The sequence below is a fragment of the Malaya genurostris genome, chromosome 1 (assembly GCF_030247185.1).
Source record: "Malaya genurostris strain Urasoe2022 chromosome 1, Malgen_1.1, whole genome shotgun sequence".
NCBI classification, from domain to species: domain Eukaryota; kingdom Metazoa; phylum Arthropoda; class Insecta; order Diptera; family Culicidae; genus Malaya; species Malaya genurostris.
In genome coordinates, this window is record NC_080570.1 from 126,795,685 (window position 1) to 126,822,006 (window position 26,322).

The following is a 26,322-nucleotide window of genomic DNA, read 5'->3' on the forward strand; positions in this document are numbered from 1 at the left end:
GTTAAGCAATTGTTTAGACATTCACCCGGGCAGCGGTATTCAATGGATATAAGGGACCAACGAACAAAGAAGGGACGAAATTTCAACCAGATGCGGATGAGTTCAAGTGTTTGTATCTCAACGGAAACCAACGGAAAGGTCTTGTAGTCTCATACAAAATTCCTGAATACTATTTGGATGTGACTTCCGGTTTCGGAATTATGGGGTAAAATGTTCAAAAAACTGAAAATATGTGCACCAACTTTTTTCGGAGATGGCTAAACCGATTTTCACAAACTTAGATTCAAATCAAAGCTCTTTAGAGCCAATACTAAATTCCTGAATCTCATTTTGATCTGATTTCCGGTTCCTGAGTTATGAGGTGAAATGTGCAAAAATCTCTAAATCGACCTCAAATCTTCTTCTATCGATAATTTCATCAGTAGACGGTCAAACAAACCGATTTCGGTTATTCTTCCAAGAATCGAAGAAAATTATTTTGAACAATACCACAGTATTATATATAATGGTATGATTGATAAAAGAAAGGCATTATTACACCACTAGGTGGATTAAAACAGGTTTTATTGGTATAACGGTGGATTTCAGTTTGTAGTGTTGGGAGCGAAAGCGGAGCCAATGGCTTGTGTGATTAACTCCTCGTTCAACCGCACTTGCAAGATATTTTCTAGATTTTCCTTCCCAATCAAATTACGTTGCGGGGTGAAAATCAATCCAAAATGTGAGTTGTCTCGTTCTACAGAGACCTGCGTTCACGCCGCTGTATATACGACTCTCGCTATTTCCCATAGCCGGGTGTCGCGAATCCGTTGCTTAAACCAATATTCTACCACGTTGAATGAAGAATCATCTGCGGAGTGACGCTTCTGGTACCAGGGCTTGTATTGTGAATCCTCAAACGAACGAAGCAACAAAAAATATCTGCTGTGAACACTTTGCTTGACATAGCTGAATGAGAGACCTATATTAGAGAGAAAATGGATGCGTGAGAGTATATGCTACTGAGCAGACCAATTCCCCTTGCCAAGTAAATTGTCTGTGTTCTCATTCTCAGTTAACACATGAACTAAGCAATCCATGACAATGTAATGAAATGAAGGGTTCACTCTCGTTAGTATTGTACGAGAAAGAAGACCATGCCTCACGGTGTGCTACAAGACGCGAAGCAACGTCATATAGGCAATGTTTACGGTTTATTTTTAAAAAGTAGGTTTACAGAAATCATTTTTAACATAATGTTCGCATTCCAAGACCAAATTTGATCACATTTCAAACAGACTTTAAACATTTTATAGCAGAAATTTTGCATTTGAGCCCATTTTCAAAACGATCCATTTGTTTCTTGGCAGTTTACACTGTGTACATATCCTAGAAACACTAAAAGCAATGTTCTTTAAATTAATATTCATCGGAACTAAAAGTTATGAAACTAGTTTCCTCATAGGCATCTACAATATGAGAACCATTCATCAAATGCTAACCTCATGAAGCATAGGTCTCAGCAAGCGGGCATATTCATGAACTAATGAACGAACGAAGCAGCTCTCCTGGCTTGGGTTGCGCTGTGAATTCTACCTGACATACGAATGTGTGTGAATAGCACAGATAGTGAAACCCTTTCGTTCATATTCGTTGCTTCAATATGCAAGCCCTGTCTGGTACTGCAAGTCTTTCAATGCTTGCTCAATCGAATCTGCGGCGATCTCGGTTGATGAGGATTCTTCTCCAAACATAGAACTAATATATTGATCCATGTTAAACGCAAGTGACGATGATGGTTTGGGCTCTATTCGATTCATTTCATTTTCTTTCACAAACGCTGGTTTCAATTTTGAAGAATTAATTTTCTTCCATAATGATGTTAAGTATGCCTGCAAATGATCAAAACATATGATTTATTTCAAGGAAACGAGGTTCCTAGTTTTTGTTTTTATCGTTAATTCAAATGCTTAGAAATAAAAAACCATTTATTGAATATTCAATAACAATAAACATATGAAATTTATAGTCCAAAAGTGTATGTTGTATTACTACTTGCCAAAAAAAACTGACGAATAGATTCTTTCATAATAATTGATTCTAGTATTTCCAGAACCTCTTCGGTTCAGAAAAACTTTCTGACCCTATGTGCGGGGTTAGGAATCGAACCCAGGTGGGCTGCGTGAAGGGACTTATCCATCACGCGAACCAGAAAAAGTTTGCGCGGCTAGCTTTGCATTTTTCAACAGCCAAAAACTAATTTTATCTGATAATACACTTTTTCTTGTTAAAAATAAATGATATTTAAAATACTCACTATGATATTTTCACGCTCATTTGGGGTAAACATTTTGGATCCATTGTATACAAATCTGGGATCCATATAAATAGCCGAACGGTATGCGTCGTTTTTGAAAATAGTCATCTCTCTGCGCTTCATAGACTGTTGAATGCCGTATTTGAACCAGTTGCTACCGGGAAGTGCAGCAACATGGCCATGAATCATCAGCCATTCTAAATAAAACTGACTTCGCGGACAGAACAACTTTTGAACCCGTATAGTTACTTCGTACATGGCTTTGAAAGCATCACAATACTCGTTGATGAAATCCCAGTATTGTGAAAGATCTAAGAATGAGTTATGAATGAGCTAATTTATAAGATTTTTAAGCTTAACGAACTTACCAAGCTCTAGAACATTTACCGCCAAGCGATCAAAAAATGGACGACCAGATGCCAATGTTTGCATCAATACATAATGAACGTTCCATCGATTTGTTTGTTTGGAAATTTTTGTTGGTTTAGATTAAATGCTTCTCTGTGGTCAACTTTACGATAAGCTTTTACAATGTGAATTATATTTGAAATAATTCGACTTGTTTCCTCATTATTCAATCCGTTTGTAATATCGCCCACAACTAAATTCAACGTGTGAGCTCCGCATCTAATACAAAGCATCTCATGATCACCTAACAATTCATTGTACATTTCGATGTTCTTGGTGATTTCTTCATCAGACATATTTTCTTGTTCCAAACATGCGGCATATTCTTCCATCCATACCTTTTTTTCTTCACGCTGTGATTCTTGAAGTTCTTTAACTGTTGCACAAACATTCCGAGCATTATCCACAGTACCAGTATAAATTTGCCATGGTTCGATTTCAAATTTACGATATATTTCTTCTATTCTAATTTTCAAATTTTTTGCCGCATGTTTTTCATGCAATTCGATCATCCCTATAAATGAACATTTAACATAAAGCGGTACATTGCTACTCTGTACTAAATGTACACAAATCAACATGACTCATTTATGTTTGAACAAATAATCTGATAATCTCAGTCTTTTACAACACTGATTTAAAATCTGTTCGTCTTTCAATGCAAAGCTTTTATTTAGAGTAAGCTTTTTAAAACGAACTTCATAATTAATAAAATAATTAAGACTAGCAATACAAAATACAAACAGATAACTTTTGTATATTGACGAATATTTTTTTCAAAATGATGTTGAATCACGGACAAATAATTATGAGAATACAATTCGAAAAAAATATTACAAAAACATACCAAAACTTACATTACAAGACTACATATTTTATTAAAAAAGGTTACGAAAAATATGCTTTGGAATATTGAATGGTTTACGCACTTCATTAGAACATTAATACTTACCAAGAGTGCGTTTAACAAGTTGTGTTCCCTTGAAAAATTGCACATTCCCTCCAAGGACACTTTTGTAGTTTTTAGTTGTGGTATCAAACTTGATCGAAATCATTTGGTGCTTTACTTCCTTGCTAATGTTTTTATCCACTTCTGATCGCACGTGGCCTACATATTCGGCAATGTTTTTGTTGTTCAATTTTACGCCGAATGGCGCTAATTGGGGATCTATGAGATCAAGTAGCCCTTCCCAATTCAGTATGTTGAAAGCTTGGTGGTGTTTCGTCACTAATTTAACAATACCACCTAGAACACGTGTTTTTGATATTTTAACCATAGCTTGATCCCCGCTTTTCGAAAATTCGTGCAAAATTATGCAGATTTAGCGACGTTTGGCTGTATCGGCATTCTGGTTCAGCATCGCAAACAAATTTGCCGTTAATCTCCTTCACTACTCCGAGTATCTTCATTTTCAATGAAGGAGCGGCAGCATTGCATTTTCGTTTAGACATAATTCGTCTTTTTCAAACAGAAAAACTATCCAATCTTCTCCACGAAATAACTGTAACAATCAATAAATTCAAACGATAATGTTACTTCTAGACCGCAAACACAGCCACATAACTAAATCACCACTACATGGCTTAAATGAGAAGTTTCATTGGAATACAGGCACATGAACTCATTCTCATCTGGTTCAAGTTTCGTTTTTTCTTTGTTCGTTGGTTCATTATATCCATTGAACGTGCAGAAGCATTCGATAGTTGGCAACCAGTCATCAGTGTTTTGGCGAAAACTGAATATTCAATCCTTAGCACTGCCAAGTCTAGTGAGGCTTGTTGCTTGCCATGAATTGTGGGTTGAGATATTCTCTCTTCCCGAGAGAAGGAGAAACAATGGTATGCGTAAACATGTTTCGCTCTCTTCCATTCCCGTGCATGAACAGTTGTTCCAATGAAGTAACAAGGCTCACGTTTCCTCAAAAGCGACATGGTTCGTAAAGCAGATATATACATGAATATCACTCACCATGAAGCATGTATACTCATATTCACTGCTTCGTTCATCCAAACCCTGTTTATGAAGTGAACAATTTCGGAAAAAGACGTAAACGTAAACTTCTGACGTAAAAGTTTTAGACTCAAAATAGACATAAAATTCCTAACTTAAACGATTCTGAAATGAAATTTCTGACGTAATATTCTTGACGAGAAAACTGGGATTTTTATTTAATAGTTCTACGAATGCCTCAAAATATTGACGTCAAAAACTATACGACAGAAATTTTCCGACAGAGTTTTCACAGCAGAATTTTTCTCGTCAGAAACAAAATTCAGACGTGAAATCGCTGACGAAAAATTTTTGATGTCAACATTTTTAACGTAAAGTGCCAGATGTAGAATTTCTGGCGATAAAGTTTCAGACGTAAAATTTCTGACGTAAAATATCAGACGTAGAATTTCTGGCGCTGAAATTTCAGACGTTTAATTTCTGACGGTAAAGCTTCAGACATAAAATTTCTAACGAAAAATTATGAAAAAATTTGGCTGAAAAATTTTTGTCGTGAAATTTAGATCGTAAAAATTATATCAGCTCCGAATAAACTGCTCCCAAGAACTACTCGACTGTGCTCTTCGAAAAGACTTATAACTTGGTCGAAAAAACTGTTTGAAAAAGTACTCGATGAAGCTTCTTGAAAAAATTCAAATAATTTATTACGTAACATTTCCGATGAAAAATGTCAGAAGTCAAATTTTAGACATTAAAATTTCCAACGTGAATTGCTTATGTAAAATTTACTAACGAAAAAATTTGTACGGAACGATTCCTGTCTCAAAATTTGCTGACGCCAAATTTCTGACAATCCTAAAAAACAAAACAACACAAAAGTAGTTCTCGAAAAAACCGTTCGAAAAATTACTAGGTGAAAAATTGATCGAGAAAACTTTTTGAAAAAATTATGACGATTGTTCATGTCGGACAAAAAATTCTGTTGTAAAAATTAATAACGTAAAGCTTCTGAGGTAAAATTTTTAGATTAAAAATTAATAACGAAAAGCTTCTGAGGTAAAATTTTAAGATTTAAAGCTTGAGACATAAAATTTTTGACCTTAAATATCTCAGGAAAATTTTCAAACGTAATTTTGTGTAGGTAAGTATTTCCAACGGAAAAGATTATGACGGAAAATTTCTGACGTGAAATTTTTGATGTCAATATTTTAGACGTAGAAATCTGCCTTAAAAATTTCAGACGTAAATTTTTTTACATCAACGTTTTTAGCGTTGAATATCAGACGTAAAATTTCCGGCGTTAAAGTGTCATGTGAGGTTGGCACACGACTTATTTCTAAAATTGCCCGACATTTTGGCCGTTTTCAATTGCCTCTCTTGAAGAAGGCAAACGATTTATTTCATAACGTAAAATTTCCGATGTAAAACATTCAGATTTAAAATATGAGATCTACAACTTCTGACTTAAAATATCTAAGTAAAAATTTCAGGTGAAAATTTTAGGATTTTTTTATAATAGTTTCACGTCTGCCTTAAAATATTTACGTCAAAAACTGTACGACAGAAATTTCACATCAGAATTTTTTTCGTTAGAAAAAAAACTCATGCGTGAAATTTCTGACGAAAAATTTTTGACGTCAACATTTTTACATAAAATGCCAGACGCAGAATTTCTGGTGTTAAAGTTTCAGAAGTAAGATTAATGGCGTAAAATATCAGACGTAGAATTTCTGACGCTGAAGTTTAAGGCGTTAAATTTCTGACGGTGTGATGTTTCAGACATAAAATTTTTAACGAAAAATGATAAAAGAATTTGAACGTAAAAAATATCTGTCCTAAAAATTATGACTTAAAACTGTTCTGACTTAAACTGCTCCCAAGAACTACTCGAAAGTGCTGCTCGAAATAACTGATTGAAAAAGTGATCAAGAAAACGTTTTGGAAGAAGTCCAAAAAATTATTGCGTGTAATTTCCGATGAAAAATTTCAGATGACAAATTCTAGACATAAAATTTCGGACGTGATTTTCTTTCGTAAAATTTTGTAAATTTTGTTCGAAAAAACTGTTTAAAAAACTGCTTGAAAGTGCTTGAGAAAGCTGCTTGAAAAAAATCTGCCGAGAAACTTGCTATAAAATTTTATTTCTTCGAGTTTCGCCTTCGGCTCAGCAGTGCTTAAAGCATTTTAAATTGAACTGCCATCACTTGTGCTATTTAATTTAATGGTTGCATAAATAGTGCAAACTTTGCGTCTGCTTAGCGATTTAAGTTGAACTGGTAGGCACGAGATGGCGTAAAATTTTTGGCTTAAAATTTTTGACGAAAAAATGGCTTGAAAAAATTAAAACGTGATCATTTTTGGACAAAAAATTCTGTCGTAAAAGCCAATGACGGTAAATTTCTGATGTGGAAATTACTGATGTAAAATTTTAGACATGAAATTTCTTACATGTCTTAGGTAAAATTTTCAGACGTAAGTTTGTGGAAGTAAATATTTCTAACTCGAAAGGTTCTGAAGTGAAATTTCTGACGTAAAATTTTTCAAGTTAACATTTTTTGACGTAAAATGTCAGACGTAGAATTTCTGACGGTAAAGTTTCAGACGTAAAATTTCTAACAAAATTTAATGAAATTTTTTTGGTCGTTTGAATTTCGGATGCACGGACTTACGTAGATATTCTGGGCAGAAATCGTAGAGCGTGTTTGCTTGTTTTTGTCGTGAATACGACTTACTTTACTATGGGGCGCCTTTTCAAAATTTACCTTCTGAGAGAGTGATAAGTTTTTGATCGTGAATATCTCCTGTTATATCTAACGAATCAACATAATTCTTGCTACATGCCATCGGAAATATGATCACAATTTTATGCTAAAACTTTCAGTTGTGTGACATATTCTTAAATAGTTCACAATTAAACTTTTCTGAAATGTTTGGTATAAACGAGTATCAAAGAGGATAATTCATATGGCGCGTTTGCCTTTCTCGTATTTTGAAAGCTCATAGCTCAGTGATCTGTAGAAGGATTTATATAATCTAACTACCAATAGAATCGAAAATATTCAACTTGAACGTGTATTACAACAATATTGAAGTTTTTCAATAGTACACTATTGAAAAACCTGTTTGATTTAACCCATGACAGCACCAGCCAATCAGAACGCGAGATGTCTGTATCTATACAAGAGCATCCATATAAAAGTTGAATGGTTCACTTTTCCTATCATTTGCTGAGCAACTCTCCCCGAAACAAGACACACGACAGCAACATCGAGGACCTGTCGTCTCATTGTTTCCCGATATGAATGCACGAGACACCGTCAGCACAATGAAACCGAAAAAGGCAGCCAAAAAGTCCAGCAAGGCCCATTGCCGAAACAAGACACACACGAGAACCATCTCAGATCTCAATATTTCCTACCAAAAGATTCATCAAGATGGGAGTTAAAATAATTTGCACCGTCACTAACACATTCAATTACGAACGGCAATGCGAAAGCGAAAGTGATGATTTTGAACACATCTTTATACTAGTTTACAAATATGCCGTGTGAAACAGAGTTGCCACAGATCAATATGTATTTTTGTCGCGAGTACTTTAGTATGCGGGCGAAAACAAAAATTGTTAGAACAAATGTTTCCACTTGATTTGCGCATTCTACTTTCCAGGCGTATCAGAACTGGCTAAACTTAAAGCAATTCTAAATATTTCTTTATCACAGTGATGTGGTCATCCTGAAAAGGACGGGGTTTTCAACGGATGGCCAGCTGCAGATGACGAGGGAAGATTTTCGTTTTCGTTGTCATGGGCAGCGTTACCGGTCAACTCCAACACTTCGGCAACCAAGTACTCCATCACTGCCGCCAGATAGACCGATGCACCAGCACTGACACGCTCGGCGTAGTTCCCCTTCCGAGGCAAACGATGGATTCTGCCGCCAACTGGGCACTTCAGACCAGCACGGTTTGAGCGGGACTTTGCCTTGCCCTTAATTGTTCCTCCACAGCTCGACGACCCATTCAGTATTACTGGCTGCCGCTCTGCTAACTCTCTCTTTTATATCGTTTCACTGTTTCCCGTTCTGCGTATAGGAAAGGAATTCTAACAAAGGGGACGTCCTACCGTGCTACCACTAGCACGTATAAAAGGAAATGTGATGTGAGAAATAGCGTCAATTCGTCATCTAACACTCGATGTGGATAGACGAATAACCTACTACGATTAATTTCGATTTTGTTTTATTTTTTATTCGCAGTTGTCTACCTACCCAAGCTATGGGTAAAAACCGCCATAGATCCGAGAAGGATCCAAAGGATGCTAAGCGTCTGAAGCCAAGTGATGTACAGGTAAACGACCGTTTGCTGAGTAAAAACCAATATGCTGATCTGCCAGTAGATGTCGAAGAGGAACTGCAGAAGAAGGAAAAAATGCCGCCTTTCTACCTGAAGGGCTTCCCACCAACTCTACGCTCGGATTTCAACACACTGATCAGCAAAGGACTACAGGCAACAATCCGTTTATGTACTGAAGGCTACAAAATAACTGTTCCGGCTTTGAATCACTACAAAGGAGTGGAATGTTATCTGAAGCAGACAAAAGCGGAATACTTCACACACGATATTGCCGCCAACAAACCTATGAAGGTTGTACTTCGAGGACTACCCGACATGATGGAAGCCGAACTAAAGCAGGCACTGTCGGAGGCTGGACTAAAGCCTTTGATGGTATTTAAAATGAAGCGCCATAATACGGACAAAAAGTTTAGAGATCAACTGTACCTGATTCATCTGGAGAAGGGCTCCATCACCATGAGTCAACTGAAAACGATTAAATCGTTATTTCACATAATCATCGAATGGCAAAAGTATAAACCGGTACATCGGGATGTCACACAGTGCACGAACTGTTTGAACTACGGCCATGGAGCGAGGAATTGCCACATGAAAAGTCGGTGCGGGAAATGTGCCGAACCACACAATACCAACGATTGCCTTCTAGATGACATCGCTGTAAAATGTGTGAACTGTGATGGCGACCATCCATCTACTAGCAAATCGTGTCCCAAACGTGCTGAGTTCACAAAAATTCGACAACAGGCATCCCGTAAATAATCAACGCGCAAAAATGTTCCACAGAAGGATGAAATTAATTTCCCACGGCTCCCACCGAAGAGGGATATTCCGAATTTGCCGCCACTTCCTCGCAGCAATCCAAAGACATCAGCCGCTGGATCTCAAAAAGAATCTTCCTCAAGAATCCCTCCTGGATGGGGCAATAATCAACCACAAGCAAAGGATGACTCTGGTGATTTATTCTCTGCTGAACAACTGATCGTCATTTTTGAAACAATGACAACAAAACTACGAAACTGCAGAACGCGGTTAGATCAAATCAACGCCTTAGGCAAATTCATCATCGAATATGCAATATAATGAATTGGTTATAGTAAATTGGAATGCTTGCTCACTCAGGAGCAAAACTGCTGAATTGTCCGACTTTCTTCAAGAGAAGAATGCCGATATTGCTATTTTAACTGAAACTCATCTTAAACCTGAAATTTCTATTTTTATTTCCAATTACAGGATTCACAGACTCGACAGGGCAACTACCAGAGGAGGGGGAGTTGCCATTGCCATTAAACGATCCATTCAGCACAGGCTTCTGTCAGCCTTTAAATTGCAACTCATAGAAGCCATCGGAATTGAGATTACAACGACGATGGGACCCATCATCATCATTGCAGCGTACTGCCCCAAACAAACCAATCTTCGAGATGGTACGTGTGCATCATTGAAGCGAGATCTGGCTATGCTCACTCGACGACAAAACAAATTCATCATTGCTGGGGACCTGAACGCACGGCATGAGCTGTGGGGAAACAGAAGACAGAATCGAAACGGATTCGTACTTGCCGAAGATTACGAAGCTGGACAATACAACATCTTCGCTCCGGATCAACCAACGCGACTTTCCAGATCGGGAGTTCATTCCATTTTGGATATATTCATCAGCAACATCGCCATAGACAGCTCTCCGGTTGTCTACTACGAGCTCTCTTCTGACCACTTTACAGTAATATTGACGTTGGGATCTTCACCAGAAACTGCCTATTCAACCTCCGAGGAACTATTATCGCACCGATTGGGTCCAATTTCAACATATCGCCGACCAACTTATTAATATCGATTTGCCACTTGATTCCCCGATGGAAATCGATGCGGCCCTATCTTCCTTCCAGCATTCAATCACAGTCGCTCGTGATAGGACGGTTCCAGTACAACATATGCCGAGTTCCTCTCTTCAAATCGACAGTGTCACCAAGAAACTCATCCGACTTCGGAATATCTACCGGAGGCAGTATCAACGAACTGGCATCCTAGATAGGAAGACTACTTATAACAACTTAACTAGGATAATCCAGGAAAGGATATCTGAGCTTCGCAACAGGAACTTCCAGCAAAAGCTTCGAGAAATTCTCCCACATTCAAAGCCCTTCTGGTCCTTAACGAAGGTGCTTAAGAAAAAACCGAAGCCTATTCCTCCTCTGATGTCACCCCAGGACGCAGCTGGAGGAATACCTTTAATCACACCAGTAGAGAAGGCAAATGCGCTAGGCCAGCAGTTTGTGTGTTCTCACAATTTAGGACTTAACATTGTTAGTCCATATGAAAGAGCCGTTGCTGATAGCGTAGCTGAGGTTGACCAATCAGACAGCTTGGTTCCTGAGGAAAGTAGAGTCACTGCGAATGAGCTGATGGCTTTTGTGAAAAAATCTAAAAATATGAAGGCCCCCGGTTTCGACAACACATTCAACATTGAGCTGAAACATTTGAGTATTCGCTCATTTGTCTTCTTAGCTAAAATTTTTAACAGGTGCTGGGAGCTTGGTTACTTCCCTTCAATGTGGAAGTTAGCTAAAGTTATCCCAGTTTTGAAACCGGGGAAAGATCCTTCCTTTTCCAAGAGCTATCGGCCCATCAGCTTACTCTCTGCCCTATCCAAGCTGTTTGAAAAGTCAATACAAAGGCGAATTCTTGCTTTCGCAGATGAACAGGACATATTTCTGGAAGAACAGTTTGGGTTCCGGAAAGGAAGATCCACCATCCACCAACTCACAAGGGTTAACAACGTCATCCAGCAAAACAAATCAGTGTCCAAAACGACTGCCATGGCAATATTGGATATTGAAAAGGCATTCGATAATGTGTGGCACGATGGACTGGTGTTCAAACTGCATCGGTATAATTTTCCCATGTATCTTATTAAAATTATCAAAAATTATCTTGCAGATAGAGCATTCCAGGTTTCTCTGAATAATGCACTTTCAGAAAGATTTACTATTCCTGCTGGTGTACCCCAGGGAAGTATCCTAGGTCCCATTCTATACAACATTTTCACATCAGACATCCCACCTCTTCCAGGTGGTGGTGTTCTGTCACAATTTGCTGATGATACTGTCATTCTTTACAAAGGTCGTGTCATTAATGCTCTGAAAAATAAACTACAGACAGGTCTGGACGCTTTAACGGAATATTTTACAAGCTGGAAAATTGTGATCAATGCAGCAAAAACTCAGGTCATCTTGTTTCCACATTCAAGATCTCCAAAACTTGTTCCATCAGACGAATGCAGAATACGATTCGGTGATGAGGTCATTCAATGGTCCGATGAAGTTATCTATCTAGGACTCACCTTTGACAGACATCTGATATTCAGGTCACATGTTGACAAAATCGTTCAAAAATGCAGCATACTCATTAGGTCTCTGTATCCGCTGATTTGTAGAACATCTAAACTGTGCCTGAAGAATCAGATGGCTGTCTATAAACAAATCATCTACCCCGCAATTGAATACGCAGTCCCTGTTTGGCGGGGCTGTGCACGAACACACAAACTTAGGCTTCAACGCATTCAAAGTAAGATCTTAAAGATGATTCTAAATCTACCCCCTTGGACAAGGACTAGTGAAGTACATGAGATTGCCTCACTGGATATACTAGAACAGAAATTCGAACAATACTGCACGAAATTTGAAGAGAGGTGCTCAATCTCTGAAATACAAATAATTCAAAATTTGTACGTATTAGGTTAGGGATAGTTATAAGTAGGTAGACATTTTATAAATAATTAAAATAAATATTATGATTAAACATTAGTATGTAAAACAAGAGTAACTAAAACACCTACTATTAATAACGAATCGTATGAACAACAAAGATGAAAGGCCAAAGGGTCAAAACACTTGTACTGTAAAATGTTGATGTAATACACAAAAATAAGATTAATAAACAGATATTTATGCAAAAAAAAAAAAAAATGAGAAATAGCGTCATTTAAGTTAAAGCAGCTACTCTGTACGTACGAGACACCGTCAGAACGATGGCTCCGAAGCCAGGTAGAAAAGCAGATTTGTACCGTCACTAACACATTCAATTACGAACGGCAATAGAGGTGAGCAAAACAGTTCATTTTGGTGAACAGCTCCGAACCGATCAGCTCACCAAAGTGAATCGATTCGATGTATCAGCTCATCAGCTCTTTTAGGTTAAACTTAAGGTTCATTTCGTGCGCCGTTTTTCTTATGCACCGGTTTTCTTTCATATGCATGATCGAAATTGAATCATTGATTTGCAATGATGCAATAAGTGCAATGCAAATTAATTTATTTTTGACTGATGTCGACTAAATTGAATCTCTTAAAGAGCCGAAGATCCGATCAGCTCGTAGCGTGTTCCCTTCGTCATAACGCAGTGAACTGGGTAGCAAATGAGTGATCTGATGAGCTGCGGTTCTTTTGAAAAGAGCTGTGAGCTGTCAGCTCACTTCAATGATTCGATTCACTGTAACAGCTCAGGAGCGAATTGCCCATCTCTAAACGGCAATGCGAAAGCGAAAATGATGATGTTGAACACATCTTTATACTAGTATGGGGTCGTGTGAAAATATGCCTTGCGAAACAGGGTTGCCATATATACAGATTAATCTGTATTATCATTATTATTATTATTATTATTATTATTATCATTATTATTATTATTATTATTATCATTATTATTATTATTAGAATCACTCTTGCATACCGAAGATCGTAGATACATTTCAGACCAGGCCATTGCAATTGTCTCGTACTGAAATTTCGAGAAGAATCAGATATCTTCGAACTTCATAGCTTCAATAAAAATAAACTACAAATTTGTCGTACCTAGCTTCCTATATTAGCAAATTAAAAAGGAATTGTTTCAAGTTTGGAATATATAGTTGTAGAATAGTAGCTGTTTAATGTAACTAAACTGTACTTTAATGTAGGTGTATCGCTTCAAATTCTATTAGTGAAAAAGAGGAAAGCTTGCACAATTCATACAATCAATCAACTAACTGATATTCGGAAAAGTGATGGGAGCGTGTCAGTTTTTTCGTATTCACGACATCCAGTTATGTCTCTGACATTACTCACCCGCCTTTTTTTTTATACATACAAACGTTATACTCTTTGGACTTTGCTTTAGAGAAGATTCTACAAACAACAGACTTTACTAAGTTTCATTCATACGGCCCAATGTTTTTGCATTCTTTTCTTTAGTAATGTAAATCTCTTAAACTAGTACACATTTCTATGTAAAATAACCATCTAAGTATAATTTGCAGATGTTAATTTTGCGGAAGTAAACATTTCTAACGCACAAAATTTAACCGTGAAATTTCTGATGGAAAATTTCTGAAATAAAGCCCCACACGTAAAAATCTGGCGTTGAAGTTTTAGACGTTAAATTTTTGACGTAAACATTTTTTATGTAAAATGTCAAACGTAAAATTTTTAACGTTGAAGTTTCATACGTAAAATTTTCGACGTAAAATTTTTCAAGTTAACATTTTTTGACGTAAAATTTCAGACGTAGAATTTCTGACGGTAAAGTTTCAGACGTAAAATTTCTAACAAAAAGTAATGAAAAATTTTTGGTCGTTTGAATTTCGGATGCATAGTTTCTTACGTATTCTGGGCAGAAATCGTAGAGCGTGTTTGCTTGTTTTTTTTATACATACAAACGTTATACTCTTTGGACTTCGCTTTAGAGAAGATTCTACAAACAACAGACTTTACTAAGTTTCATTCATACGGCCCAATGTTTTTGCATTCTTTTCTTTAGTAATGTAAATCTCTTAAACTAGTACACATTTCTATGTAAAATAACCATCTAAGTATAATTTTCAGATGTTAATTTTGCGGAAGTAAACATTTCTAACGCACAAAATTTAACCGTGAAATTTCTGATGAAAAATATCTGAAATAAAGTCCCACACGTAAAAATCTGGCGTTGAAGTTTTAGACGTTAAATTGTTGACGTAAACATTTTTTATGTAAAATGTCAAAGGTAAAATTTTTAACGTTGAAGTTTCATACGTAAAATTTTTCAAGTTAACATTTTTTGACGTAAAATTTCAGACGTAGAATTTCTGACGGTAAAGTTTCGACGTAAAATTACTAACAAAAAGTAATGAAAAATTTGTGGTCGTTTGAATTTCGGATGCAAAGTTTCTTACGTAGATATTCTGGGCAGAAACGGTAGAGCGTGTTTGCTTTTTTTTATACATATAAACCCGCGTTATCCTCTTTGGACTTTGCTTTAGAGAAGATACTACAAACAACAGACCTTACTAAGTTTCATTCATACGACCCAATGTTTTTACATTCTTTTCTTTCGTAATGTCAATCTCTTAAACTAGTACACATTTCTATGTAAAATAACCATCTAAGTATAATTTTCAGATGTTAATTTTGCGGAAGTAAACATTTCTAACGTACAAAATTCTACCGGGAAATTTCTGATGAAAAATATCTGAAATAAAGTCCCACACGTAAAAATCTGGCGTTGAAGTTTTAGAAGTTAAATTTTTGACGTGAACATTTTTTATGTAAAATGTCAAACGTAAAATTTTTGACGTTGAAGTTTCAGACGTAAAATTGCTGACGTAAGATTTTTGATGTCAACATTTTTGACATAAAATGTCAGACGTAAAACTTTCTGACATAAAATTTCTAACAAAAACTGAAGAAAAATATTTGAAGGAAAATTTTTTGTCAACATTTCTGTGTGAAATTTTCTAGCGATAAGATTTGGTCGGTACGATTTCTGTATCAAATTTTCTGACGCCTAATTTCTGATGCTCCGAAAAAAAAACTACTCGAAAAACAGTTCGGAAAATTATGACATAAATAATTTTTGACAAAATATTCTGTCATTAAAATTAATGACGTAAACCTTCTGATGTAAAAGTTTCAGATGTGAAATTTGAGATTTAAATTTTTTGACTTAAAATATATAAGTAATATTTTCAGACGTAAATTTGCGAAAGTAAATATTTCTAACGCAAAAAATTCTCACGTGAAATTTCTGACGAAAAATTTCTGACGTAAAATTTTTGACGTATAATTCTGTAGAAAAATTTATTGACGTAAAACTTTTGATGGTGAATTTTCTGATGTAAATTTTGAGACATAAAATTTCTGACTTGAAATATTTAAGTAAAATTTTTGAACGTAAATTTGAGGAAGTATATAGTTTTAACGCAAAAAATTTTGTCGTGAAATTTCTGATGGAAAATTTCTGATGTAGATTTTCTGGCGTTAAAGTTCAAACTTAAAAATTTTGACGTGAAATATCAAACGTAAAATTTCGGATTTTATAGTTTCAGACATAAAATGATAAAAGAATAATTGATGGAAAAGCTTTTGTCGTTTGAATTCTTGACGCAAACGTAATCTGACGTAAATATTCCGGACGGAAATCATAGAGCAGACACAGTGTCTCTGCATCGTTTTCTACACTGATATCAATCTGTCAAACATCAAATTATTTTACACACTTTGAAAAAACTCTGTGATTTTACATCTTGTAAGTTGCACATAAAGAAAGCGTCGCAGTTCACGCAAATTTACAAGCAAGGACATGTAATATTGTGTGTGTTTGGAAATTTCCCTGATATGCAATTTATTGGAACAACAAAAGATATTGACAGCGACCACCAAGGTGCATACAAATTCTTGCAGTCGCACTTGTTTGCCGTATTGGAATTACATTCGGAACCGAGTAAAATTCGGTCTCATGCAACATCAAGTCATTACTAGTGAAATTTTGAGTCATTTGAAAAATTAGGTCATCATGAATGGCATCGTATGAAGGATTAAGTCACATGTAAATTTGATTTTATTGTGGGTTTTGGTGTATGTATTTGACTTAGGATCTAATTACCGGAGCATTTACGAAACCTAGAAGATGCATATGGTTTGGTCAAAGTATGCTAATTCTTGTCTTCAAAATAATGCACAAAGTGCACAAAGCTAGTCAAATTAATCTAGATAATATCTCGTCTCTCGCGCAAAGTGCCTGTTTCGTCGCCGCTGCCGCCCAAGCCCGACTGATTTGGTCCCAATGCGAAGCGTCGTCGGGAAGATAGTTCTGAGCCAAGTAAAACTTTGGAAGGTTGCCGGAAACCATCGGATAACTGTAATATCGCCACAGATCCAACGCCCTGCTCCCTCGTATGGATTTACTTGTCACGTTTTCACCCCAGCGTTAGTAAGGAGATGGTTTCGCAGCTAACAAGAGATGGTTTACAGTGCAGCGAAGATGTCACGGTCATCCCGCTGGTGAAAAAAAGATGTCGACGTAAATACTTTGAACTTTGTCTTCTTCAAAGTTGGGATACTGCCCAAATTTCGGGAAGCGGCTCTTAATCCCGACACCTGGCCACCGGGACGCAATTTGATATTTTGGAAGCTCTCGAACCCCCCGCCACAGTCGTGCCACAGCAGCCAGCGTTCTTCAGTCGTCCTGATCCTGTGCGTGGGTGTGGTGAAAGAGTCTTCCAAATGTCTCATCTCGGCATGTATATGCATATTTCGTCCTTTCCAAGTGCTGATCTCTCTCGCACTTATAGATGTCCTCCTCTCGCTCTAAATTGAATATCGGGATGCACAGATGTTCGCACCATGGAAGCCCCTGATACGTTCCCCACAGTCGAGCTATTGCAGCCAGCGGTCATCAGTCGTCCCGGCCCTGTGAGTGGGAACGCGGAAGGGGTCTTCCAAACCATCCCAGACGGCAAGTACAATTCAGCCTCAAACGATTCAGGCGTTGATTCACTTCCCGTCGTTTGCAGTTATCCATCGCACGATCAATCTAGTCAACCGCTGCACTTGTACTACCAGACCGTCGGAGGCATGAACATGCACATCAACGACTATTTGCTGGCTTGCTCGGATGATTGCTTCGACATCATCGCTCTTTCGGAGACGTGGCTCAGTGATTGTACGCTATCCGTTCAAGGTTTTGGATCCAACTACGAAGTCTTCCGTACCGATCGCAGCCCCTTAAATAACTCAAAAACTATTAGAGGCGGGGTGCTTATCGCAGTGCATCGTCGTTTGAAGGCGCAATTGATCGAAACCGCATCTGGTAAATGCGTCGAGCAGGTTGAAACTGGTTAATTTTTCCCTCTACCTTTGTGTGATATATCTTCCTCCGGACCGATGCCGCGATCTACCGCTAATGGATGCACACATACAGTCGTTGCAAGAAATTACTTCCACTCATGTACTACCCGTAGATGAAATCTTGGTTGTGGGAGACTTCAACTTTTCCAGCATAAAATGGCAGACAAGTTCCGGTGGTTTCCTTTCCTGATCCGGCGCTCTCCACTCTCCACATTGACATTACAACCATGCTCGACGGCTACAACCTCAACCTTCTTCGACAGTCGAATCCTGTCGTTAATGAAAATAACCGGATGTTGGATCTTTGCTTTTCAAGTAGAGAAGATGTTGCACCAAAGATTAGTGCATCACCGTTCCCTCTGGTGAATTCTGTTCGTCATCATCCTCCATTACATATCGTGCTCGATTCGAATCGCTTACAGAACGCCTACATTCGAACGGACATCATCTGCTATAATTTTAGTAGAACCGACTACACCAATATGACCGACTTCTTGACGCAATTCGACTGGGATGAAGTTCTCGACAACGATGATGTCAATGCTGCTGTGCAGACGTTTTCTAATGTCATGAGCTACGCAATCGACTACTATGTACCGAAACGATCGAGACGGCAGACCCGGCATCCACCATGGCTGACTGCGGAAGTGAGACATCTGAAAATGACAAAAAGAGCCGCTCTAAAGAGGTATTCTAAACATGGAGGATTTTCCCTGCGTAATCACTACGTGCAGATAAATCAGTTGTACAAGAAAACCGTTGAGCGCTGCCATGCCAACTATTTGAAGAACGTACAACGAAAACTGAAATCAAATCCAAGGTATTTCTGGAAACATGTGAATGAGCAAAGGAAAGAATTCGGGTTACCCTCGTCAATGAGCTTTGGAGATCGTACTGGTTCGTGCACACAGGAAATCTGCCAGATGTTTGCGGAAAAGTTTTCTAGGGTTTTTTTCAAATGAAATCCTGACTCAGCAGCTAATTGCTGCCGCAGCACTTAACGTTCCCCTGTCTAATAACTCATTGAACTGCATCAATATTGACGAAGACTCAATACGGACGGCAATTGTAGGAATGAAAGCCTCAAATTCTCCAGGCCCTGATGGAATACCGGCAGTTATTCTTAAAAAGTGCTCGCGTGGAGTAATCGCTCCCCTCTGCAAATTGTTTCGAATGTCTCTCGCTACAGAAGTTTTCCCCAATTTATGGAAAGCTTCCTTTATGTTCCCAGTCCACGAGAGAGGCGATAAAAAGGATATAAACAACTATCGCAGTATCACTTCCCTCAGCGCTATACCAAAGCTGTTCGAAAAGGTTATACTGACACCAATTTTCAATCACTGCAAGCAATATATCGTCGATACTCAACACGGTTTCATGCCTAACCGCTCAACAACCACAAACTTACTATCGTTTTTGTCTTATGTGTTTGATGCAATGTCTAACGGTTTACAAACGGACGTTATCTACACAGATCTTTCCTCCGCTTTCGATATAATCAACCACGACATCACGGTTGCTAAGTTGAACAGACTTGGATTCAGTTCAAACATTCTTCGTTGGTTGCAGTCGTATCTTAGGAATCGTCGTTTAGCAGTTAAAATTGACGATCATACTTCCGGAGAGTTCCCCGCGTCATCCGGAATACCACAGGGAAGTCATCTAGGACCGTAAATATTTTTACTGTACTTCAATGATGTCAATTTTGCCTTGGAAGGTCCTCGCTTATCGTTTGCTGATGATGTCAAGATCTATCACATCATCCGCAACTTAGAAGACGCAGCCGTTCTCCAGCGGCAATTGTTAATCTTCGCAGATTGGTGTAAAGTTAACCGTATGATTGTAAATCCAGACAAGTGCTCGGCCATTACGTTTACGAGGAGAAAAATGCCATTGCAATATTAATGTGCGACCCAGAGCTCTCCGCAACAGTGCTTTTCTTCGACTTCCTATACGACGTACCAACTATGACGCAAACGGTTCTATTATTGGTTTACAGAGATCGTTCAACCGCGTTTCATCTGGGTATGATTCTAATGTGTCACAAAGCAGAATACGTACAAATTTTCTGAATATTATTAGGAATTATCATTAGGACCAAATTGTGTCTGTTGATTGATTGTAAATGAATAAATAAATGCACCTGGGCACAAAATGTCCATCACATTGAAGTAATTTCGTTACGCTTCCGTGTTGTAAAATTTTGAAAATGCACCCAGGTGAGCATAGTAAAGAAAGACGTAGTCCTACGTCAACAAAGTTGTGCTGTCAACTAATTATCATGAGTCGATTCACTGGAACAGTTCAAGAGTGAATTGCTAATCTCTATGGCTAACCCTAGCATTGCTCACTTTGTACCATTTACTTAAAGTATAAACACCTATCTGTCAGTCAGTCGAAAAGATTTATTCAATTGAAATGAAAGTACCATAGTCAACAAAGTAAAACAGGTAAGACAACCTTACATATGGGAACACTGGCAAAAATGTTTTCTCTGTGAGCTACACGGTTAAATGAAAGTACTCGTAAATGAGTACTATACTACCCATATCGGACAAAACTGGGAAAACTCATTTAATGTGTAAAAGACCTCTATTCAAAAGTGAGTACTGTCCGTATATGTCAAAATATGGGTAATTTTACACTCAGATTTCAGTTGGAGGAAATGGGTGAAAAAGTACTCAGTGCTGGAAACTTGAGAAGAAATGGAATAAGCAATAATTTAGAGTATTTGCAACCAGTGGGTAATTTTAAACCATTTATTAATGTCAAATTTACGAAACCTGCACGTTACAATAATTTTTCTGCATTTTCGCTTTCAATGAATAAAGAACACAAATTCTGAACGGTCGAACGATTACTGTATGATTTAATTTTGTAGGCAAACACGTCCAGGAAATCTGCAATTTTTAATTAATTTACCGGAATTCGCAAATTAAACACTGCGAACGATCTAAAGAATGTATCGATAGCGTTAATTGATTCCTTTCCACAGGGAATAATGGCACAAGGAGATAGATATACAAAAAAATTTTCGCTTTGACAAAAAATATGCGATACAGGAGCGTTATAATCCTGGATCGATTGAGAGTCAGAAATCCATCTAATTAATGGAGCTGCTAGTTCAGTTTCTATACCAATATTCGGCTCCATTGTTTCCTTATGCTTTATGCCCTTGCGAGTTAATTTAATCATTATACGAAGACATCCTCTTATGTAATCTGCAATAATAACAAATGTTTCAAATAAGGTTTGATTCGTTCTTTATTTTCAGTCATATCTGCTTACCATCCGAAACTTCTTTAAAAGCATGCTGATTGTGCATGAGACCTTTGGCGAATACTTTTCTCAAGTCAACTTTCTGATTGAAGCTGGTACCATGGATGCGCTCATATGCCATATGAATCTAAAAAAATATTCAAGCAATCAAAAGGAATATCGAACCAAAAATGTACTTAATTATTGAAATGATAAAAGGAAGTGGAATTGAGCCTAAATATATAATAAGCAACTATTAGTCATAATTACCATTCTCCCATTGTAAGAAGTCAAATGTGGTAAAACGAGTAGTATCTTAGCCATATCGTTTTTCTCGTTGAGTAGCATCATATGCAAATCATGAACATCACTCATCATTTTCGAAATAGTAGAATAGTTTGCTGAAGTAGCTCCAAACTTTGCGCACATTTCAGCTAGTTCAATAATTTCCGTACAAACTCCGACGTGTTTTACGACTTTCTCAGAATGGGTGAATTTCCTTTGTTCAGGTAATAAATTCTTGCAAGAATTTCTCAAGTGAGTATGAATTAATCCGGTGTGTTCATGTTTTGGTCCTTGGCCACCGTTTTTCCAGAAAAATAGGGACTAGAAATGAATCTACGTTAAAATACACTCAACTGACAATCACAACACATTACACAAATTATTTGACTGTACTGTTGTTAAGCCTCAGTGTCTAACCTTAAGTTATTAGGAAAACATTCTAAGGAGAAACTATGTAGTAATTTTCATTGGATTATTAAACGTATATCATACAATATTCGTTTCCCTATTTGGTTCTATATTTATATTCGTTTTTTTTGCCTGGATGTAAATACAAGTGATAACAGAGATAACAGTGACGATAAACATTAGAAAATAACACAAGTGCTAATGGCAGTTTCTCTTTGTATCCTTTCTCTTTTGATTATTACGATCCAATCGGCAAACTTTACATTCAATACTTCACTTACAATAATCACCAAAACCATCAACTTTCGATCTGAACTGTAGAAGTTTTTAGAAATCACTGCCGGAATAATTGACAGAGAAAATAGTCAAGGAGAAACTTTCATTTGTACTTGAGACCTTTTCTAATGATGATCTAGAATTCATTTTTGCTTAAGCTCTATTAAAAAGCGATTCCTGAACTGTCTCAAACGGCTGCCTGCTGTCAGTGGTATCAGTGTTTCTGCTTTATACTTTCGTGGTTAAATATTTAACGTAGTTTAAATAATGAAAGACTCGGTCAAACAAATTAACATAAATTTTGTAAGTATGCATTACGTATTCTGATGCTCCTGTACTTCTTCTTGTTGCACATAAAAATGGGAACTGGAGCAATATTTTTATTGCTAGCATCTTTTTCTCCTCGGTCGTTGGGTATCTGTCGAAATGAATGAAATAAATAAGAGAAACATAAAGATTCAAATACTTACATTGAATCATGCATTAATCTTTCTACCATAGTGGCACATAAAATACGAATCATTAGTTTTATTTCTGTATCGGTTGGAATTATTTGTGCGTCTAGCTTCTCATAAAGAATAGATCGAAATTTTTTGTTACACTCCAGTATTTCACGTACCTAGGAAACTTATTCTGTAACTTTATATAACAAAATAGGAGTATTTTTTCGATTACCATTACCTCCTTTTTTTCAGGTATTGATTTACATGCCGACGATTGCATATCTTCGCTCATAGGATCGTTCCATTTATTCAATTTATCTACAACTGACAAAGCAATTAGTCGCGGCCCGATGGCAACGATGCCCATTGCACTTAGTTTTTCTGCATCAAGAAACTTCAACGATACATCCGTGAATTTATTATCTGGAATATATTTTGGAAGATTAAATTGTAACTAAACTAGTAGAAAACAATATATTGCATGAATGAACATGAATATTTTTTAATAAATGTTTTAAAACTTCATTGATTATATACGCTTATTGAAACTTTGATAACATACGCTTATCTAGTCTGTATATTTTAAACTTATATATGCACAATTTTCTTCTGGTGGAGTTTTTTGCCATAAACTGTACACTTTTTTTGTATGTACATTCTCAAAGGAAATACGCAACATTCTACTACTTGCGATAACTTTGAAACTGTTTAAATGTTTGTCAAATTCTACAATGTGTAAGCTGTCGAAAATGCAAATGTATGAATTATTTATAGCTTGTCACCCTCATTCTTGTTAACGTCCGTATCCGCAATACGACGAACGGGTACTTTCGAACGAATACGAATAAGCCATTCTTGTTTTCACTCGAATGAATTCGAACGCGACTCGTTTGCCACAAAATATTCAAATATCAGTAAACTTCTTAAAATAAATGCTAAGCCTTGATGTAATCAGTCCAATTCATGTGATTAACCATATGCGAAACGCTAGAATGTATGCCATTTTAGTTTCAAACGAAACGTGTATTCGAACATCATTCGTACGAACGAAATGTCCCATTCCCGTTTACGGACGAATAGACGAAATGGCGTGGTTTCGATTCGTCAGTTTAATGTTGCGAATCAACCGTTCGAACACATTGAAAAAAGTTTAACCGATCTCTAACAAAATTGTTTTCGAATCTAAAGGTGATTTGTAATCAAATCATAAATTTGTGTTTTGCATAAATCATTTAGAAAGCATAGCAATATAGTAAAATGCTGTTTTTTTGTGGGGAGCCTTTGAATATATGCGAGGTTCAAAGGTTTTACGCATCAATTTTGCATCTATTATGTACTTTATGGAAAATACGCCCTGGGTAAACATGCTTTATTTTATATTAAATGCATGATTTTACCAATGAAATAAATATGTAGGCTATCGAAAACATGACAAAATTGCAAGAAAAATGCAACATATTTTTCGCAGATACTACTGATCGGACTGCTATTTCAAATGCTTTTTTTTACTTTGCACGAAGTTTAATTTGAAAATTTCATTTACCGACTGGAATAAAATTGGTCCTGAGTACGATATTTATTTATTATGTAGCATTCGTCACTTCCTTGATGCTTGGAATCTTCCTTAAAAAAATACCTGCGCCACCGATCCATCTTTTGCACAGGAATCGCGTACGTACACGTTCGAGTGAAAACAAGAATGGCTTGTTCGCATTCGTTCGAAAGCATGTGTTCGTCGTATGGTCGATACGGACGTAAGCAAACATGATGATACAAAATCAGTGAAAAAACAAGTCAAATAACAAATGATATCAAAGATTTTTATTTACAACTCTAATCTGTACCAGAACTGATAATTTAAAGTTGGATGGGCGTTGTTTTTATGCATGTACGATGTTTAAAAGTGTGATTGATTCGAACGTAAACGGGAATACGAATTTGCTATACTTTCGAACGTATCGCATACGGCCGTAAACAAGAATGAGGGTGATTATCTCCTTCACAATTCCATAATATTCTTGTTGGCACATTTGATATCTTGCAATTATTCCTGGACGAAAAATGATACCATTGATTTTTAATCGATTTATGATTTGAACTGAACCAGGTAGATCATGTAGTAAAACTGAGCAGTCAAGACATTCTTTGTTAACAATGTTTGATGACAAAACCTTCACTATATCTACATCATAACTATGACTTATTATATCATTCAATTGCTTAAGATTGTGTCGTTTTGTAAGACTATAAGTAATATTTTTGAAATTCGAACAAGTTTTTGTTTGAGATTTAGTTAGTTTAAATTTTGCTTCAAACTGCAAACAACTCATTAGTGCTATTGGTCCACTTTGTTTGATAATTGACGGATAGTGAGCTATATAGTGAACTTTATTTATAGGATTAACATCGGTGAAATATTTTTTGAAGTTGTTGTAAAAGTTATTAATCGAAAAATCTAGTTGTTCAATCATATTCAACGTTAATGAATTTGAAAATGAGAAGAAAGTGATTTGCAAAAGATCGGAAATAATTTCTTGAATATTTTTCGAAATTTTGTCTGAAAATATAAAAGGAAATGCTCGCAATAGTAACCAAGCTTGAGATGCTGACTGACTAAGAGTGTTACTTTTAGTTTTGAGAGTTTGTGACTTGAAATTTCCACATGGTTTGTCTTTCTTTTCAGCGGTACCGTAGTCAAATCGTAGAATTCGCTCATTAACCTCAACATCGGTTATAATTTTAATGCCATTGACCATATCATTCAGTATCCTTTTAAGACACATGCTAACGACACCTTCAAGCAAGTCGTGCATGGGATCGAAAGTCATATTTTCGGCGATATTAAAATATCGGAGGCTGTTTAATACCGGTGACACACAAATGCCACATTGTGCTGGTTTTAAAACATTGTTCTTAATTGCATAAAGGTCTGATACAATGCTGTCACGCGTTCTCAATGGATGAATGACTCCAAATAATCCTTGATGAAAGGCGTCTCTTGTAATATAACATGCTCTGCAGAACAAATTGGACTGTGCTGGCATCATTCCGAATAAATCGTGCATAGCCGCCGTATCTCCAATAACGTGTACAAGAGTAGCTCTAAGAGTGAATGTCTCGTGTCCTTGGACTTGAATTGCAACTCCTGACTCCAAATCTTGTAAATCCGTTAGAAGAGGCTGAAGAACTTTTTGCAAACCATATTTTTTATCAGATTGGAACGAATCATCAAAGTTATGTAGACTCGATTAAGGCTGGAATTCAACTTTGAATCGAAGTTTTGTATCTTGAACGTGAAGTTCGTTACTTTGTTTTTCCCTTTTCGGGATCCTAGTGGATTGCAATATTCGACTTCATCAGAATGTAATGATAGTCGCAACGCATAGGGGTAGTGTTGAAGATATGGATGAGTTTGGAATAATGTACCATCTTTGAAAGTGTTCACAATATTCTTATTTGATTTTTCTTCCTGTTCAACCATCCTTCTTGCTAAAGGATTACGCATTA

General features: G+C 36.8%; 2 protein-coding genes across 7 annotated transcripts in view; one reads left to right on the top strand and one right to left on the bottom strand.

Moving 5' to 3' along the window:
- LOC131425728 (uncharacterized) overlaps positions 1-26,322 on the top strand; it is a 771,700-nt gene that overhangs the window by 164,371 nt on the left and 581,007 nt on the right. The gene's annotated exons all lie outside the window — the stretch shown is intronic.
- Positions 20,755-22,990, bottom strand: LOC131425729 (uncharacterized). Of its 4 annotated transcripts, XM_058587831.1 has the most exons (5): positions 22,843-22,990; positions 22,691-22,790; positions 21,674-22,009; positions 21,434-21,551; positions 20,755-21,366 (listed from the first exon to the last, which is right to left on the bottom strand). In XM_058587831.1, exons 1-5 carry the CDS (start codon positions 22,893-22,895, stop codon positions 21,059-21,061), a joined length of 915 nt encoding a protein of 304 aa, XP_058443814.1. In that variant the 5' UTR covers positions 22,896-22,990; the 3' UTR covers positions 20,755-21,058. The 4 variants fall into 4 exon arrangements, 3 of the variants coding, with proteins under 3 accessions (XP_058443814.1, XP_058443813.1, XP_058443815.1); XR_009229024.1 differs by lacking the exons at positions 22,691-22,790; positions 22,843-22,990 and adding an exon at positions 22,063-22,169 and having other exon boundaries at positions 20,757-21,366; XM_058587830.1 differs by having other exon boundaries at positions 20,758-21,366; positions 22,691-22,961.